Here is a 20864-nt window from a genome sequence, read left to right on the forward strand (position 1 = left end):
GTAGGTGAAATTTTTTTGTTTTATGGATTAAGAAAGTGAAGCTCACAGGAGTTAAGTAATTTGTCCAGGTCCACACAGTGGTGGATTCAGGAGTAGAACCTTTATGCAGCTCCAGAGTCTATCTCTTAACCACTCTCCAGTATTTAGGACCAGCTTATGGCTTTGGAGTTACATAATTTGGAGTACATAGCTTTAAAGACAGTTTTGTTATAATTTCTGATATTAATTTGTACATAAATAATTTTAAGTCTTAGTTCAAGTATCACCTGCTCAGTGAGGCCTTGTAGTCCCTCCCCCACCATTTCTGGGCCTCCGTAATCTGTTTTCTTATCCCATAACACCTTGCTGCCACTGTCTACATATCACGTAATCTAATCATGAGTTAATTATGTGTCCCCCCAATAGTTTATAAGCTTCATGATGGCAGAAATTCTTGTATTTTTTAAAACTCCTATACTTTCAATGCTTGACAAAATGTTTGGCACTTAATGGGAACTCAGTAAATATTTGTTGGTAAGTGAGTGAGTTAAATATTAGAATATCTGTTATAAAATCAAAATACCTTTGGTTAATTCTTCAAACCTTACACTTAGTTTCTTCTATGATGTACTGTGTAATTTCATCAAGCTGTTTAATTAAAATTTGAGGTGGGTTGTATATTTCATGTTTTTTTTTTTTTTCCCCTTTGCTTTTGTAAACTTTATGTCTCTTTCAGGGCAAGATGTCAGAGAAGCTTTCTGAAAACAGTAAGATACTGATCTCTATGGCTAAGGAAAACATACCACCAAATAGTCAACAGACCAGGGGTTCCTTAGGTATGTCATTAGATGTGCTAAACTTATTTTAAGATGTTCTTAGTGGGCTCTTCTGAAAGAGATTTGTCTTGTCAGAAAAAAAGATTTATTTGGAATCCTAGTAATTTTTCTTTCTGGAATCTTATATAAGTCAATATGGTCTACATATGAAATAGAACTCATACTGAAAACTTTGTACTTGTTTTATGTGATACTGCATTAGTTATGATTTGTGGAACTTATAGACTTAGGTGTGTATAACATAACTTAAAAATTGAAAACTTTGAAAGGAATTTGCGTGTGTGTGTGTGAGGGAGAGAGAGAGAGAAGAGAAACTTTTATTTGTTGACTGAAAATGGTGAACTTGCTTATTTAAAAATTAAAGAAATGTGCTTAAAGGGTACAAAATGCTGTTTAGTGAAAGACTACTTTAATTATTGATGATCATGTTGGAGTTGTAAAGAAGTTAATACTGTAGCCATACTAATGCTTTGATTATGGTATGGTATGAAAATATTTGGAAACTTTTTACCACATTTTGGCTTGTTGGTAGGTATACATTTTTAAAAAAGAAAATGTATGAATATGTAAAAATTTTTGTTTATTTATTAAATACAGGGTCTCTCTCACCCAGGCTGGAGTGCAGTGGCATGATCATAGTTCAGTGTTACCTTGAACTCCTGGGTTCAAGCAATCCTCCTGCCTCGGCCTCCCGAAATACTACGATTATAGGCCTGAGCCACTGTGCCCAGTCTGTGTGAATATATATATATATATATGTATTTTTTTTTTCCCCCCAAGGCTGAGTCTGGCCCTGTTGCCCAGGCTGGAGTGCAGTGGCACGATCTCGGCTCACTGCGACCTCCACCTCCTCCCAGGTTCAGGCGATTCTCCTGTCCTAGCCTCTCAAGTAGCTGAGATTACAGGCGCGTGCCACCACACTCAGCTAATTTTTTATATTTTTGGTAGAGACAGGGTTTCGCCATGTTGGCCAGGCTGGTCTCGAACTCCTGACCTCAGGTGATCTGCCCACCCGCCTCGGCCTCCCAAAGTGCTGGGGTTATAGGCGTGAGCCACTGTGCCCGATCTGTATGAATATTTTTAATGTGCATTTTGTGATTTACTGATGATGACAAACTTTTTCACAAAAAGAAAGTCAACTATGATAAGTTCATTTGGATAAAGCATTGTTCTCAAATGGACAGCTTTTCATGGCTGTAGGTATACGCCTAAATTGTTGTGTGCCAGTGGATACAAGGGGATGGCAGCCAAGAAACTGAATAGTTAGTAAGCTTTGTCTCTCCATTGGACAAATAGCTCAAAGTGAGTGCCCTACTTTTAATATCAGATATACAGATAACTTTCCATTTTGAATCTCTTATAAATTATTAATATATAACATGAGTGAACTAAAGCATTATATATTGGTAAAAATTTTTAATCTCTAAGGCTTGCAATTTTTTTTCTGTGAAATAAGTTTGATTATCTTCCAGCCCTATATTTTTATGAATCTAAATTTTAATTATTCCAAGAGGTAATTTTTTAAAAGTTTAATAGTAGGTTATCTCAAGCACTAAGGTCGCTAAGGTTCGACAGAATCCCTTTTAAATTCTAGGGTTACACCTTGCTTTGGATTGGGCTGTGGCGCCTTTATGACCTGTCCGGAGCTAAACTTTGTTTCCTTATGACATCTATCTCAAAAAGTCATTATGGGTGAAAGTTAAATACGTGAAAAGATGGCTGGCACATAATTGGTACACAATAAATATTAATTTCTTTTTCTCCTTTACGTCTTTTTTTTTTTTTTTTTTTTGAGACAGGGTCTTAATCTGTCACCCAGGCTGGAGTGCAGTGGCATAATCTTGGCTCACTGCAACCTGCACTTTCCAGGCTTAAGTGATTCATCCTCCCTCCTCAGCCTCCAAGTAGCTGAGACTACAGGTGAGCACTACCATGCCGGCTGACTTTTTTATATATACATATATTTTCTGTAGAGGTGGTGTTTCGCTGTGTTGCCCAGGCTGGTCTCGAACTCCCTAGCTCAAGCCATCCGCCTGCCTTGGCCTCCCAAAATTCTGGAATTACAGGTGTGAGCCACTTGTGCCTGGCCTTCCATCTTTTTAAAAGTAGTTTTTCGGGCTGGGCATGGTGGCTCACGTAATCCCAACACTTTGGGAGGCCAAGGCCAGCAGATCATTTGAGGTCAGGAGTTCAAGACCAGCCTGGCCAACATGGTGAAACCCCGTCTCTACTAAAAATACAAAAAAATTAGCCCAGCATGGTGGCGCAAGCCTATAATCCTAGCTACTTGGGAGGCCGAGGTGGGAGGATCACTTGAACCTAGGAGGTGGAGGTTGCTGTGAGCCAAGATTGTGCCCCTGCATTCCAGCCTGGGCGACAGAGAGACTCCATCTCAATTTAAAAAACAAAATGTAGGTTTTTGAATTGTCTTAGGAATTATTCTTTGATCATTACATTCACATATGATGGAGAGCTAAAAGTATAACTAAAAGATGGTGACCTCTGCCTTTTCATTAATTGGTGTTATTTGGGCCTCTGACCTAGGCCGACTTCTCATCTTATACACTCCCTGAGTGTCCATATCCGCTCACAGGCCTTTATTTACTATTAGTGTGTTCATGACTTCTGAATCTTTATCCCAGTCCTAGGTTCTATTGCGAACTTGACCCATATGTCTGATTTTCTATTGGACATCTGTACTTGTATGGTCATGTATGGCATGGGCTCAAAATCAAAATTTGCAAAAGTAACTTATACTCTTGTCAAACTTTCAAGTGCTCCCCATCTCACTGAGCTGGCTGCCTAGTCATCCTTGATTCCTGTCTTCTCCTGTCTCCTGTGTCAAGCAGTTACACAAGTCTAGTTGATTCTGATGCGTAAATCTCAAATAAGGTCACTCGGCTGTAATCCCACTGACTTTTATGCAGGCCTCTGTTGTCTGTAAGCTTTTTGTAAAAGCTTCCTAGTGTTTTTGGTGGTTGTTTTGTTTTACAGTCTAGCCCCCTCTACCACATCTCTGTATGTTTTTTATGTATTTGCATAAAACAAATCTGATCATATTAGTCTCTGCTTCAAACCCTTTGATGACTTCTTTTTTTCTTATATGATAAATGTTCCATCTTATTCCTTCTGCTAGATTGGGTTGGTCAATCCTGTCATGTGCTTCTAGAGGATTGGTTTTCATTTTGAAGAGTAGTTTTGAACTGATTCAGCTTCTCTTTTGTACCACAGTGACATGCTAACTTGCCTCCCATTGTATTTCCACTGCCTAGCACAGTGTGCAGCACTTACTGCTTGGAAAAGATGTTTTAAACCAACGAATTAATGTCCCCATTGCAAAAACAAAACCAATTCTCTTCGGTGTGTTGACTTTAATTTTCATGGAATGCTTCTTCCATTGCCATCTGAAGCCATAATTAATAATTTTTGATGCACATGGAATTTTATTAAAGAACAATATATAATTTGACTAATTTTATACTGCAGAAGCATTTAGTTACTGACTTCCTGCTTGATTAATTGTGGCTTTAAAATTCAGTCAAATACATAGTTTCTCACACTGGGAAAAATGTAAAATTATTTGGCAACTAAGGGTTTTCCCTTAAGTGGTCTCATTTAGGAATTATAAAAAACAGGTCTAATGTAGGTCAAATTTGGAAATGAGGTATTTACTTAAAGCACTGTAATATCATAGTTTGAATAAGTAATTAAGCATAGTGTAGTAATCAGTGATATATAAACTGCACATACTCATTTTATCCAATGAAAACAATCTTTGATAGCTCATAGTACAACTATCATACAACACTATGATTTTATAAATTCTTTTCTGTTAGGTACTGATGATATTCGTGGTTAATTCCATGTGACTCTTTATACCACCATTTATACCTTTCATAAAAGGATTCAAGGTAGCATTACAGTGACTTGGACCAGACTTCACAGGTTAAGGGCATAGGCCTCCACAAGACTGCCTTCACTTGAGACTCCAGTTGCAAATTCAAGGGTCACCAGGACACCCTCAGGTCTGACCATCTGGCTATAAATTTGGGGGTTTCCCCTATCCCCTCAAGTTCAATAATTCATAAGAATGACTCACAGAACTCAAGAAAGTGCTATACTTAATGGTCACAGTTTTATAGCATAAGTATACAAATCTGAACCAGCCAAAGGGAGAGACAAATAGAGTAAGGTCTGGGAGGGTCCAAACATGAAGTATCTGTTAGTCTCAGGGAGACATTACCCTCCTGGCACATCAGTATGTGACAGGATACAGCATATTGCCAACTAGCCTCACCTGAGCCTGAGTGTCCAGAGTTTTTACTGGATTTTCCTTATGTAGGAATGATTGGTTGAATCATTGCTCCTTGGCTTGATCTCTAGCCCTGCTACATTCATTCCCCTTAGGCTTGGCTGATGTCACATGGCACAAATGTCCAACCCTGAAATCACATGGTTGGTTTTTCTGGCCTGACCAATTCCCATTTTTGTCATCTCTGTAGTGTAAACTCTCTGGGGGTTCACAATGATTGACTTTGTTAGTATAAATGTTAGGTGTGGTCCAGGGTACCCACTGTGAATAATAAAGACGTTCCCATCATCTGGTAAATTTTAAGGTCAAACCCACTAGGGGCTCACAATGATTTACCTTGTTAGTGTAAACTATTAGGTGTGGTCCAAGGTGCCCACCGTGAATAATAAAGACATTCCCATTGTGTGGAAAATTTTAAGGATTTAGAGGTTGCTTCCCAGGAAATAGAGGCAAAGGCCATTCAATTTTTTTTCTTTTTTCTTTTCCAAGCCAAGAGAAAGTAATAGTCCAGTTTTTTTTTTTTATTACATATAGGATGTACATGATTTAGTTCATATAAGCTAATGAAACAATGTCTTTAATAAGGAGTTTGTCAGAATAACTCAGATACTAGTAATATTAAGAGAAAGTCACCTAAAAGTGATCTATAAAAGATCTTTTATCTCCCTAAACAGTTTTTTTAAGGGAGAGGATCTTGCTGTCATTCCAGGCTGGTGTGCAGTGGCACCATAATAGCTTACTGTAGCTTAAAACTCCTGGGCTCTGGGGATCTGCCTGCCTCAGCCTCTCGACTAGCTAGGACTACAGGCTTAGGCCACCATGCCCGACTAATTTTTAAATTTTTTGTAGAGAGAGAGTCTTGCTATGTTGCCCAGGCTTGTTTTGAACTCTTGGATTCAAACGATCCTCCTTTCTCTGGCTCCTAAGTAGTTGAGACTATAGGTTTGTGCCCCTGCATCTGTCTAATTGTAGTTTTAATTATTTGTTTTGAGGCAGAGTCTCGCTCTGTTGCCCAGGCCGAAGTGCAGTGGTGCTGTCTCGGCTCACTGCAACCTCTGCCTCCTGGGTTCAAGTGATTCTCCTGCCTCAGCTTCTTGAGTAGCTGGGATTACAGGTGCCTGCCACCACACCCAGCTACTTTTTTTGTGCTTTTCATAGAGACGGGGTTTCACTATCTTGGTCAGGCTGGTCTCGAACTCCTTACCTCAAGTAGTCCACCCACTTCGGCCTCCCAAGGTGCTGGGATTACAGGCGTGACCCACAGCACCAGGCTTATAGTTTTAATTATCAGTCCTCTTTGTCTTAGGTTTATCCTGTTGTAAACTAAATCACAGATACTCTTCTACAGTTTTTATTCATTTTGTATGAGTCAAATGGGTCCTTGTAGTAATACCTTTTTAGCTGTAATTTAAGAATGCAGTGTCTCCCCAATTAGTCACATCTCGTTGCAAGTCACCCATTATGTAAAGGCCTATTATTATGTCCTATAATTTGTCTTTCGATTATTTTTACATAATGCTTTTTCATGGTAGTATAATAACGAAAAGAAAGTAAAAGTTCCATGGTAATTTGTTTCATAGATGAATGCTCTGTTAGAAGGTAAGTTAATTTTAAAGAAGTTATATACTTTAGTCTTAAGTATTTTATGTAAGCCACAATTACATAAATTATGTAATATACAATTAGAAGTATTTGGTTTGCTATAGAAACCAAATACTTCTAATTACTATGGTTCTGAAGTATAATGTTAACTATCTTAGGGTCATTGATGTTATACTTGATGAAGTGACATCACTTCAAATGACCCTAAAATGACACGAATGCTTTACTTGCTACTAGATCCACCAGAAGACAACAGCCCAATAAGTAAGCCTCACCATGTTCCTTAGCTCATTAAGTCAATTGAGATGTTATTGTTAATGCATGGTTTAAAAGAATAGGATATTTACATTGTTCTATACAGTTCCTAATTTTATATCTGTGACTTAGCTCTAACGCCATAAAATGGTATAAGACGACAAAAATAAGAATTAAAAAGTTAGTGTTTTCTGTTGACTATAAACATTAAATTAATAAAGTTATAAATAACTCAGAAGGGATTATATATTGTTACTTGTCTGTTAAGATAATTTTACAATACTATTTGAATTAATAGTGAAAAACAAATACTCTTAGTAAATAAAACTTTAACTTAATATGAATAATAGGCTGGGTGCAGTGGCTGATGCCTGTAATCCCAGCATTTTGAGAGGCCGAGGTGGGCGGATCATGAGGTCAGGAGTTTGAGACCAGCCTGGCCAATATGGTGAAACCCTGTCTCCACTAAAAATACGGAAATTAGCCAGGGGTGGCAGGCGCCTGTAGTTCCAGCTACTTGAGAGGCTGAAGCAGGAGAATCACTTGAACCCAGGAGGCGGAGGTTGCAGTGAGCCAAGATTGCGCCACTGCACGCTAACCTGGGCAACAGAGCGAGACTTCGTCTCAAAATATATATATATATGAGTAATAATTTAAATGAAAATGAATTATGTTTTTCTTTCCATTCTTCCACATAAACCCACCAAGTAGAATTGAAAAACAGCAGTAAAAGCCACCTTAAACATCTGCTTTTTGTAAATTTGTAAATTGCTTGTTCCTGGATGGGAAGGCAGTGTGTTGGCATCATCCTGACAGCATTGTTGTCTTTTTCTCCTTGGCACAATAGAACATCCATTGTGACCCTGTGTGACAAGTGATATGTAACTTTGGTAACTACCTCTCTCTATGCAGTCAGACCGCTAACAGGAGAAATGGAATATTAAGTATAGTATATTGTTTCCCCTCACCTTTTCTCATTTCTTTCTCTGGCTCAGGCACTCATGTATATATTCATTTGTAGATTTATTCGATGAACATTTTCTGGGGTTAAAGTTATGTGCCAGCATTATAAAATTGAATAGCGCATGGACCTTGCCTTCATAGATTTTATAGTTTAGTTTTATATATGATGTTCCATTCTGAACATGAGAATCGAAACTTTCTCTCCTTAGGCTTAAATTCTGTATCTTTAAAAAAAGGTTTAGATTCCTTCAAGAGGAAACAGTTCCTTTCTAGGATGATTTAAAATTCCTAGCATATGGAATGCTTTAGTTTCTTTTGGAAGAGAGTTAGAAGCATGTGTAAGAGGTGTCCCTAAGGAATCCTCTGTTATACCCTCTATCATCAAAAAGTTAAATAGGCCAGAAATGTTTATCAAGAGAATTCCAGTGTTGATAGCGGTTAGTGGATTTTAGTATTCTGTAAGAATCCATAAACATCCACTTATGTTTATATTACGCTGGCCTTTTCCCTGCCTGAAATGTTTCAGTGATGTAGTAAAGCAGTGATATGACACATTCTTGAAAAGTTCCCATCATTCAGCTACATTGTGAGAAATAAGGCACAAATGGTGATTTTTTATATCAGTTTATAAGCTACAGTCAAATTTTATTTCATCTGTAGTGCTCATAGCTGAATCTTTAACGAAAGTTTTGGCCGGGCGTAGTGGTTCATGCCTGTGGTCTTGGCTACTCAGGAGGCTTAGATGGAAGGATTGCTTGAGGCCAGGAGGTTGAGGCTGCATTGTGCCGTGATTACGCCACTGCACTCAAGCCTGGGTGACAGAGCAAGACCCTGTCTCAAAAAAAAAAAAAAAAAAAAGGACAAGTTTTATTTTGTTTAGAAATGATAATTTTTTAATACTATAGTATTATGTGTATGGTAGGACTAAAAAAGGAATGAAGCTTCAGAAATCTAAATACTCATCTAATGTCTATGCTTCTTGACATAGTATTTTATTATTGAAGATTTGAAAAGTATATAATTTGAATTTTGATAGCTTTCTTGAGATACAGTTTATATACCATAACATATACCTATTTAAAGTCTACAATTCAATGGTTTTTAGTATATTTACAAGCTGTACAGTCATCATCATCATCATCCCTAAATGTAATTTGATTTTTAAATTTTTGTAAGGAAATACTACTCAAATTCGAAGTTTTTCTTCAAGAATTAACATGCATTTACGGAGTTTCTGTTTGGGATGATGAAAAAATTCTGGAAATGGATAGTGGTGATGATTGTACAATATTGTGAATGTACTTAATGCCACTGGATTGTATGTTTGAAATGATTAAAATGGTAGGTTTTATATTATATATATTTTACCACAATAAAAATTAATATCCATTTTTATGAAATCAGAAGTGGTTTAACTTCAGAAGTTTTTAGGAATTTCATCCTATCTGAATGCTCTTTGATAGAAAACTAAAAAAAAAAAAAAAAAGAAATGTCATCCTAAGCAACACATGGCCCTAATAATATTTTCTCAGAAACATGTTATATTAACGATATTCTTGTATGCTAAGAAAATCATGTTACTGGTTTTCTTAGACTGAAAATGATGCATTAAAATTGTTGTTGGCATTTATTTTTATAGAAATTATTATATATTAAGTTAAGAAGTAAAGATAATTAGCTTTTCTTTAATTTTGCTGTTCTTGAGAAAGCAAGATGCCAAACAATGCTAGACTACTTACCTTAATGGGGGAAAAGTAAATGTAATGCACACATGCATATAAATATGTATATGATAATATCAAAGTATCTGTTTATAGATGCATTAAAACATTCTCTGCATGGAGACAAGAAATAACAATGTTTGTTGTTCTGGACAGGAGAACAGGGTGACTAGGGCTCATGGATGAGAATGATATTTTTGATAATATTTTTGATTATGTGAATGTATTATCTATTGAGACATTTTAGTAAAAAACTTACCCTAATCCTAGTCTCAGAATCAGTATAATTATGTTCCTTCTTACTGTGCTTTGTTATAGGAAGTAGAACTTTGAGACTGGTTTGAAAATGAATTATACTAAGAAGTTTTTTTTTTCTAGGAATTGATTATGGATTAAGTTTACCACTTGGGGATGACTATGAACAGAAGAAACATAAATTAAAAGAAGAATTGCGGCAAGATTACAGACGTTATCTTACTCAGGTAACGAGTTCTATTAATGAGTTGGGTTTAATGTTTCAGAATTCAGCTCCTAAATTTGTTTTCATAAGGTATTAGTCATAAGTGTTAATGTTTAGGTTTTCAGTAGTGCTAGCAAAGTAGTATTATAGTCAAAGTTCAGTGGCATATATGACATTGATAGAGAAAAAATATTGATGAGAACTGGCGCCATAAAATAATACAGACTTTTGACCTTTTGACTAAGGTAGTGGATTCTAATTTTAAGTGAGATCGTTAATTATGGTTTTTCATGTTTTCTGTAAAGTTGTCATGGTTTGAAGTAGTTCAATCATGGTTTCCCACTCTTCTACACCCCCCAACTATGTATTAAAATGACATGTAGAGTTCTAGTTGCTAATTGTTTTCCTATGAGCCAAGCTTATAAAATTACATTTAATTATTTAGCCACTAAAGCTTTTGTTTTATGATCTCATGTTTTACTTAGTAGAACTCTTTAGTATTTTTGTTAAATTATATAATGGCTGACGTAAAAGTTTATTGTAAGTTTTAAATTTAGGTTATAAAATTATTATAAACAATCATGATGTTTCTTGTGATCTCAAGATATTCTTTAATTTTTTACTGCTTTATGTTTGTTCAAAATGTACAAACTGTCTCTTATTTATTCTGATTTACACACGGAGAGAATGAACTTTGACTCAATACACTTTGTCAATGGTTTGTTTCCCTTGACTTTAGGGCATTACACAAGGGAAAAGAAAGGTAGGGTTGTCTGCAAAATGTCCTCCTTCAGTTTTTTCTTTCTCTCTCTTTTTTTTTTTTGTGATCTAGTAGCTTGCAATTGTTTGCATTTATGAGATTCAAACCAATTAGGAAAACGGGTTCATTTGTGATTTTGAGATGTTTGAATGGCACCACTTTGTATTCTTGCTTTTAGCAGATGACAGCGTACACATTATAATTTTCTGTTAATATAGTCATTACTTTTGATTCCTGCTTTGCGTTTGTGTTTATTGCTTTCTTATGCGTTCTTTATGAATATTCTGCAGTTAAGTCTGTTTTCAGCATGCAATTTTTCGTTTCTCTATGCTAATCACAGTAAGATTAATAGAGTAGTAGAATATTCAAGATATTTGAACTACATGTTATCAGAATTTGGATTACTCTGTTTTTGCACCAAAATCTGTAAATTACATTTGTCCATTTATGTTGGAAAACAAAGGGAAACAGTTTATGGTTTTACAAAACTGGTTTTAAAAAGAATCTCACGGATTCACCATTCAACTAATGTATTTTAAACACTTATTATGAAGATGTATCAGGTATGCATCCTGTCTTCAAGAGGCTTAGAATGTAGTTATAGAGATAGCATTCATACAATTCATAGAGTGGTAACTACAGGAAGGATATATGATCAAGAAAGTCCTCATAGTGGGAATTTCTATTTTGTGAGTTAATCTAAATTTGGATGATCTAGAGAGAGAATCGAAGCGAGAAAGTTTTTCAGATGGAGAGCATAGAGTAAAGGGGGACCTAGAGGGTAGACTTTAGCTTTGTATGAATGAGGCATATTAACTTTACCATCCTGACTGGGTCAGGGTATCATTCTTTTTGAGAGTAGTAAGAAATAACGATGTGTATAGGATAGGATCAAATTAGAAGGCAGTGGATTTTTAACTGGTTATATGTGATAGGCAGTGATAAGCATCAGACTTTCTTAAATAGCCTGTGAAGAGCATGGTAACTGTGTTTTAGGACAGTTAGTTCTGCATGTAGAGACTGTCATCTTATTGTCTTAAATTGCTGCTCAACTTGTTAACTGATTTCCTTGCGCTAATTTTCACTCCAGGATAAAAATTCAAATTCCTTAGCATGGCACATGTCTTTCATGTTCCAGCCTGACTCCCTGGGCTTATACCTCATTATCTTCCCCTTCACTACGTCTTCTTATTGGGTGGAGTTTTCTTCTGGTATCAGATATCTACTATTTTCTCTTGTAGGTTTTGCATTACTCCCTAGGTAAGATTTTTTAAAAAGATAGTGGTGAGGGACATAAGAAGAAATTGCCTTCATGAAAGTACAAATCTTTAAATTCAAAGGGATGTGAAGGAGTTTTTTTTAGATTTTTTTATTTGTTTGTGTGTGTGTGTGTTTTTTTTTTTTTTTCCCTGAGACAGAGTCTTGCTCTGTCGCCCAGGCTGGAGTGCAGTGGTACGATCTTGGCTCACTGCAATCTCCATCTCCCGAGTTCAAGCGATTCTTCTGCCTCAGCTTCCTGAGTAGCTGGGACTACAGGCATTCACCACCACGCCCGGCTAATTTTTTCGTGTTTTTAGTAGAGCTGGGGTTTCACCTTATTGGCCAGTCTGGTCTCAAACTCCTGACCTTGTGATCTGCCCACTTCAGCCTCCTAAAGTGCTAGGATTACAGGCATGAGCCACCGCACCTGGCCAGTTTTTTAGATTATTAAGAATATAGTCAGCCAGGCATGGTGGCTCACGCGTGTAATCCCAGCACTTTGGGAGGCAGAGGTGGGCGGATCATGAGGTCAGGAGATCGAGACCATCCTGGCTAACATGGTGAAACCCCGTCTCTACTAAAAATACAAAAAAATTAGCCTGGTGTGGTGGCAGGCGCCTGTAGTCCCAGTTACTCGGGAGACTGAGGCAGGAGAATGGCGTGAACCCCCGAGGCGGAGCTTGCAGTGAGCTGAAATCAGGCCACCGCACTCCAGCCTGGGCGACAGAGTGAGACTCCATCTCAAAAAAAAGAAAGAAAAAAAAAAGAAAAAAGAATATAGTCTTGTAGAGGAGCAGTATTTCCTTAAAATTAGAGAGAGTCTTTTGTTCACATTTGAGAAGGTGGGAATGGAAGGGAAAGCAAGAGAAAAATAAAACTACACAGAATATAGGGAGCTGACTACAGCTTCCTGGACCCCCTGAAATATGTATGGTTTCCAAGTCCCACTCGTATCTCTTGTGGCTTCCAGACTTGGATTGCGTGGATATATGAGTTAAAAAAAGAAAATCAAATCAAATCTTTTAATTTTGCCAAGAAGAGTTAACAATTACCATCTTTTTTCCTCTTTTAATTAATTTTTTTTTCCTGAGCCCTTCCTGCCCAGAGATGATTTCCTGTTTTTAGGATAAAAGATGCTCGACCGTCTAAACACAGAAAAGACATGTTCTCAGGGGAACAGTTTTTAAATTGAGCCAGTTAATTAATATCTCCAGCCCAGACCTCCATCCTGAACTTCAGACTTTTCTAGCTGGCTGCATAATTGACATTTTCACTTTGAAATCTACCTAATACCTCATGTAGACCATGTCCAAAAGAGAATTCTTGATTTTTGTTCTTCCCACCCTCATGCCTGATAAACCTGCACTATCTGTAGCCTGTCCTTTTAATTTCCTTTTTGTCACAGTAATTATTACCTTCTAGCATGCTGTATAATTACTTCTCATTATGTTTATTATTTCTTTTTCATTTTCCCCAGCTTGAATGTATGCTTTTGGAGGGCAGGAATCTTTGTTTTTTTCAGTCCCAGATGTATCAGAGAGTTTGGGCACATGGTAGGCACTCAGTATTTATTGAATGAATGAGTGAATGAATGAATGATTAAAATTTAGCTTTTTGAAAAAACTCACTATGTTGTTCTTTTTTAAGAATTAGAAATTTTTTTTTTGATAGTGTAATTAAAAAAAAAAAAAGTTTTTTTGTTGTTTTTTTAAATACCCAAACTGATCTCGAACTCTTGGGCTCAAGTGTCCCTTCTGCCTTGGCCTCCCAAAGTGCTGGGATTACAGACATGAGCCACCACTCCCAGCCTATGTTGTTGTTATTGTTTATTCTTTTCATTTTATTGAAAATTTCAAACATCATTCTTGACCCATGTTTGGAATGGGAAATTGCCCAATGAAGGAGTGAGGATGTTAAATCTATCTTCCTGGTTGGAACTGTGAATGGGTTTTTCATGCATTTATAAGTCTACAAAATAATTAGGTTTATAATGTACTTCAGTATATAGGAGGTAAAATCACTCAGGGATCTGGTCATGTGTCTTATTTTTTCCTTGTCAGGTAAGTTTAGAGTTCCATACAGCCAACTTTCAAATTAGCTTTTGTAGCACAACTCATTCGTAAATTCAGATTTAATGACACTTTATTTATTTATTTTTGAGACAGAATCTCACTCTATCACCCAGGCTAGAGTGCAGTGGTGCTGATCTTGGCTCACTGAAAACTCCACTTCGCAGGTTCAGGGGATTCTCCTGCCTTAGCCTCCCAAGTAGCTGGGACTACAGGCGCGTGGCCCCAAGCCCGGCTAATTTTTTGTGTTTTTAGTAGAGACGGGGTTTCGCCCTGTTGCCCAGGCTGGTCCAAACTCCTGAGCTCAAGTGATCCACCTGCCTCGACCTCCCAACCTGCTAGGATTACAGACATGAGCCACCCTGCCTGGCCAGATTTAATGAAACTTTATTAATCACTGAGTTTTGCTAATTACTCTCTTTCCATAATGTTTTGAATACAACGCTATTGTAGTAGTTAATACATTGTTTTGTGGTTATTTGCGTACATGTCTGTTTCTGCAACTGAATTGTAAATCCCTTGAATATAGGGAAAATATATTTGTATCCCTACCATCTGAAAATAGTACCTGCATAGTATTAGATGGTTGCTAATTGCTTGTTTAGTGAATAAGTAAAAGACATGGAATTAGGCAGGTTGACAATTATTGATTGATTTAATCCTTATAACCTAGTGATGTGTAGATGACATTATTTCTGTTTTACAGACAAGGAAACTGAAGTGAAGTGAAGTGAAGTACATTATTCCAAATTATTTGACTACTAAGTAACAGTACCAGAAAGTTGGAGATCATATGTATTTTTTTACCAGTTGGGGATCATGTGTCTTTTTTTTTTTTTAAACCAGTCCTTTGTATTTGCTTTACAGCTTTCAAAGGGATTTTATATTTTTTATCCTCCTTCATCCTTATACCAGCTTTGGTAGGTAGGCAGAGCAGGTACTATTCTCATTTTACAGAAGAAAGTGTCTGTCAGAGAAGTTAAGTGACTTCCTCAGTGTTATACAACTAATCAGTGCTTGGGCTATTCGTAGATCCTAGGTCTTTTGACTACTAGTCTGATGCTGCCTCTACTACACTGCATTACTTAAATGCTTAATGAACAAGATTGGAGGAACACATAAACAACATTCATAGTTTATATCTATTGGCATTTCAGTAGATATTCACTCACATAATTATAGGAAAAATAGAAAAAAACTGTTGTGGCATGCATTAAGATATTTGTGAGGAAGTTTAAATTTGCCTTGAGAACAAAAAGAGTAGAGCACTGATAATGAAGAGTATGTGCTTAGAAGACGAATATAAATTGGGAAAGTTTTTCTTCATGCTTCTAATCATCTTGAATCAATAGACATATATATATGAAAATTAAGGCTTGATTTTCCCTTTCAAGAAGTTGTTGATTGGAAGAAAATTCTCTTTTTTCAAATGCTTTTGGTATGGTCTGTATAGATTTGTAGTTTCTATCTTCATTCCATTTCATTCGTTTGCTCTGCGTAATGTAATACTAGTTTAGAATATAGAATGCAAAGACACATTTATGCAACATATTTTATAAAGGCAATTAGGTAATGTATTTTTTTAATGTGTATATATACAGACAAATTTTCTATCTACGAGTGAAACAGATCGATCTACTTTGGGAGTTTCTCTTCCTCTTGGTGAGAGGTTATCTGCTAAGGTAGGTGGATAGGAGTAGTTATTGTGAGTAGCAGTTTTCAGAGGAATCAAAATCATAAAAGAACATCCTGCTGATTTAAATACAAATGGAAGATCACATCATTTCCCCATACTTGAATATATTTCTTTTTCAAAAATCCATGGAGTCATGTTTATGCTGTTTAAAAAAATTTTCTTGAACACATTTGTAACCATATAATTATTTCTTTAATATGTTGATTCTGTTGCTGTATTCAGTTATACTTAACTGAATATTCAGAATTCATTTTTTTCACCATGGGTTTCTGACTGTAAAATTTATGCTATGTAACAGTTATTGGAATGAGTGGATGTGAAATTATAGTGAGCTTTTATATCGGGTGTGGGTAAAGGTTCTTTGAATGCGTGATTCTGTCGCTCCATTAATACACGTGCATATTCCTTCGTGGTGAAAGTGATAAAGCACGGTACACCTCTCATAGTGACTCAGTCTCACCAGAGTATATCAGAGATCATGAAATAGTATATAAGACAAAATGAACAGTTAATAAATTTCAAAACACAGACCTAGTTTCTTTTTTTTTGTTTGTTTTTGAGACAAAGTATTGCCCTGTCGCCCAGGCTGGAGTGCAGTGGCACAGTCTTGGCTCACTGCAACCTCCGCCTCCCCAGTTCAAGTGATTTTCCTGCCTCAGCCTCCTGAGTAGCTGGAGGCAGGATTACAGGTGCCTGCCATCATGCCTGGCTAATTTTTTGTATTTTTAATAGAGGTGGAGTGTCACAATGTTGGCCAGACTGGTGTCGAACTCCTGACCTCATGATCCACCCGCCTCAGCCTCCCAAAGTACTGATGTTACAGGCGTGAGCCACTGCACCTGGCTGACCTAGTTTCTTTAATACTTTTTTAGATTGTGTTGTTTTAGTGGCACGGGAAATGTTAAAATTTAAGAACATTTTCTAATCTTACATATTTGCGTTTTAACAGAACATTTCATTATAATATTTTATAATCTATGATAATTTTGCCTTTTTAAGTTTAAAATATAAAGGATCCTTTTTAACCTTGGAAAGGAAATGGTTAGCTACAGGTGCTTCAGGGAGTGGGTTGGGGCATTAGGAGAGGGAGGTGTCCCTGAAAAGGAAAGAAGGAAGGTAACCTCATCATATCTCTTTGGAAACATGCTACTGACAGTTCTCTTGGCAAACACAATCATCATATTTACTAGTGGGAGAGATTTATCTCTGAATGCTTTTGGCAGTATACACCTGCTTTGTCTAGGATAGCTGTTGGGAATGAAACCTGGAATCTATGGATTTATGTGGCATGGCTCTTTGGAAAATGTCATCTAATCTCTGTTAACTATTGGAGTGTAAAATGGAGATGTTTCATGAACGAAGCAACTCCCTTCTATTAGAGACCTCATGTATTAATGGACCAAAGCATGTAGCCGTGCATATTCTTATGTGACGAGAAAGACCTGGGGAGTTGTATGAGTGTCCTCAAACCTCTTCCGACTTCTCCTATACCTTTCAGTGACATCTGTCCTTGAAATTATTAGTAAAGCTTGTTTCTGGGTAAGAGTTCTGATATGTATGATTCAGATTCGACATTCCGATACGACATTGAGGTATTTTTTTTCCTGAAGTTGAAGTTAACACTGCATTTTGATTTTTATTTTAAGGAAAGGTTAAAACTTGAACGTAACGAAGAATACAATCAGTTTCTCAGGGGTAAGGAAGAATCCAGTGAAAAGTTCAGGCAGGTGGAAAAGAGTACTGAGGTAGGTTTTGCTTTTGAAGTAAATCTGTACTACCACATGTTGAATATTTTGCACTTGAAAAGTTTTTTCTATTTTAGACATTTTACTTTTTTTTTTTGTAAATACTTGCAAAATTAAGCCAAATTAAACCAAGCACAGGACATTTAAATGTTTAGTTTTGGAAGTTGTTTTATCTCATATTGAAGAACTTTTAACATTTAATTGGGGAGATTTAATTTTAGAGCTCAGTTTTGTTAAGTGATTTTCATTTATTTTTAAAAATTTAAATGAGTTTTTATGTTGACAATTCCTAGCTATATATATATATATGTATATACATACACTTTTTTTTATTTTCAAAATTTAAGGATCAATTAGCCGGACATGGTGGCAGGTGCCTGTAATCCCAACTACTTGGGAGGCTGAGGCAGGAGAATTGCTTGAACCTGGGAGACAGAGGTTGCAGTGAGCCAAGATTGCGTCACTGTGCTCCAGCCTGGGTGACAGAGCGAAACCTGGTGTGGAAAAAAAAAAAAAAAGAAGGATGATTGATGTATCTGGGGCCAAAACATTCAAAACATTTACCACGTTCTATATCCTTTGTGTTGAGAATTTAATTTGAAATATTTTGAAGTAATATCTCCTAGGATAGGAATTTGCATTTAGTTTATCCTCTCTTTCTTTCTTTTCTTTCTTTTTTTTTTTTTTTTTTGAGATGGAGTCTTGCTTTGTCACTCAGGCTGGAGTGCAGTGGCACAGTCTCAGCTCACTGCAACCTCCGCTTCCTGGCTTCAGGTGATTCTCCTGCCTCAGCTTCCGGAGTAACTGGGATTACAGGTGCCTGCCACCATGACTGGCTAATTTTTGTATTTTTAGTAGAGATGGGGTTTGAGTATGTTGGTCAGGCTGGTCTTGAACTCCTGACCTCGTGATCCACCCGCCTCGGCCTCCCAAAGTGCTGGGATCATAGGCATGAGCCACCGTGCCCTGCCACAGAAGGGTAAAATTTTCTTCAAGTTTTTTTTTCTAAAAAAAATATATATGGGCGATTAATGTTGCCTAGGCTAGTCTTGAACTCCCAGGCTCAAGCAATCCACTGGCCTCCACCTAGAATTTTTATGTAATAAACTTTTCATAAACTGTACAATTTGATGGATTTTAGAATATGTAAACCACAGTCAAGATAACGAGCCTATCCCATATCCCCCAAAGTGGTTCTGGGACCCTTTGGAATCTGTGTGTCCTCACTGTCCTCCACTCATTCCCACGCTGTCTCCAGATATTCCTGACCTGACTTCTATCACCCTAGACTAGTTTACATTTGATCATTTAATATAAATGGATCATACAGGATATACTAGTTTTGGGGGTGTGGCTTCTTTCACTCGGTATGATTATTTTGAGGTTCATTTGTGTTGTTGAATGTATGGATAATTCATTCCTTTTTGTTGCATAGTAAGGTTCCATTGCATGGCTGTATCAGCTTGTTTATCCATTCCCCTGTTGATGGACATTTGAGTTATTTCTGGCTTTTGCTATTACAAGTAAAAGCTCATATGAACATTCATGTAAAAACAAATATATATATATGTATATGTGTGTGTGATTAAACAAACATCAGAGTTAAAATGATAGACTAAGTATAAATTGAGAGTTTAATTACCTTATGAGAGATAGTTTCTCATCAAGTTTTGTTTCTTTTTTCTTTTTTAATTGAACAGCCCAAAAGTCAAAGAAATAAAAAACCTATTGGTCAAGTTAAGCCTGATTTAACTTCACAAATACAGACATCTTGTGAAAATTCAGAGGGTCCTAGAAAAGATGTCTTAACTCCTTCAGAGGCATATGAAGAACTTCTGAACCAAAGACGACTAAAGGAGGACAGATGCCGACAACTAGATGATGAACTCGAATTAAGGAATAGAAGAATTATTAAAAAAGCAAATGAAGAAGTGGGCATTTCCAACCTAAAACATCAAAGGTTTGCAAGCAAGGCTGGCATTCCAGATAGAAGATTTCACAAATTTAATGAGGATCGTGTTTTTGATAGACGGTATCATAGACCAGACCAAGATCCTGAAGTAAGTGAAGAAATGGATGAGAGGTTTAGATATGAAAGTGATTTTGATAGAAGACTTTTGAGAGTGTATACAAATGACAGGTATTTACAACTTCATTTTTATTTTCTTTATTTGCTTAATATAGCAAATTAATTGTTAATATTTGCTGTTGTTACTTTTTATGATTATACTAGGGAGAAGCAGTTTTATCATAATTAATTCTAAGTTGCTGTCAGTTTTAAGATGCATCATTATTTTATGTCCCACTGAGGGGAAAAAAACACTCAAGGTGGGGGCCGTGTTATAAAGTTGGAAAACTGAAAGGCTACACCCATTATGTAAAAGTATGTGAATTGGAGGTAGTCCTTCCCACAGAAAGGGACAGAGAAGAAATGCCCACGTCCCAACCTTGTCAGTGAGTGGAGAGTAAAGATACAAACAACCTTCCCTGAGAATTTGAAGTGTAAAATAGTACTGATTCAAGTTCACAGTCCAAATTCATACTGCCAGTAGTGTCCAAAGAAACCTTGAGGCAAGAATTCAGAGTTTTCTCAATTCATAGTGCTCTTGGATGAGGGGAAAAATAACTGTCTGCAATAACTTGACATAAAACCAGGCTATTCTGACTTCATATATTAAAATGTGGCCGGGCCCGGTGGCTCATGCCTGTAATCCCAGCACTTTGGGAGGCTGAGGCGGGCAGATCATGAGGTAAGGAGGTGGAGACCAACTTGACCAAGATGGTGAAACCCCATCTCTACTGAAAATACAAAAATTAGCCAGGCATAGAGGCACACGCCTGTAATCCCAGCTACTCAGAAGGCTGGGCAGGAGAATCACTTGAACCCGGTGGCTGAGGTTGCAGTGAGCGGAGATCACACCACTGCACTCCAGCCTGGGCGACAGAGCAAGACTCTGTCTCAACAGCAATAACAAAAATAAATAAAAAAAAGTGTGAAAAAAGGATACCTTAAAATAGATGAAATACAGTTTATTCCTGTAGTCATAAGTTTTTTCAATCAGATTTTCAGATGGTTTTCAGTTCCTTTGAATGTTTTTGTGACAGTATTTATAATTTCTTAACTGCTACAATGAGGTTTTATTGTATTTATCATACACTGATACTTGCCATAGTTCTTGTTTTGGAGTTAGGAATGAATACCTTAC

General features: G+C 36.8%; 1 protein-coding gene across 11 annotated transcripts in view; it reads left to right on the plus strand.

The window, feature by feature from the left end:
* CSPP1 (centrosome and spindle pole associated protein 1) overlaps positions 1-20864 on the plus strand; it is a 134172-nt gene that overhangs the window by 13930 nt on the left and 99378 nt on the right. For 8 of the 11 annotated variants that reach the window (XM_023222303.1, XM_023222301.1, XM_023222307.1 and 5 more), the window contains exons 3-7: positions 716-815; positions 10047-10150; positions 15819-15899; positions 17560-17658; positions 19359-19798. In XM_023222303.1, coding sequence (XP_023078071.1) covers positions 716-815; positions 10047-10150; positions 15819-15899; positions 17560-17658; positions 19359-19798 — 824 coding nt within the window. The remainder of the gene's footprint in view (positions 1-715; positions 816-10046; positions 10151-15818; positions 15900-17559; positions 17659-19358; positions 19799-20864) is intronic. The other 3 variants (XM_023222304.1, XM_023222308.1, XM_026455051.1) reach the window with 1 other exon arrangement.

The sequence above is a fragment of the Piliocolobus tephrosceles genome, chromosome 7 (assembly GCF_002776525.5).
Source record: "Piliocolobus tephrosceles isolate RC106 chromosome 7, ASM277652v3, whole genome shotgun sequence".
In the NCBI taxonomy this organism is placed as follows: domain Eukaryota; kingdom Metazoa; phylum Chordata; class Mammalia; order Primates; family Cercopithecidae; genus Piliocolobus; species Piliocolobus tephrosceles.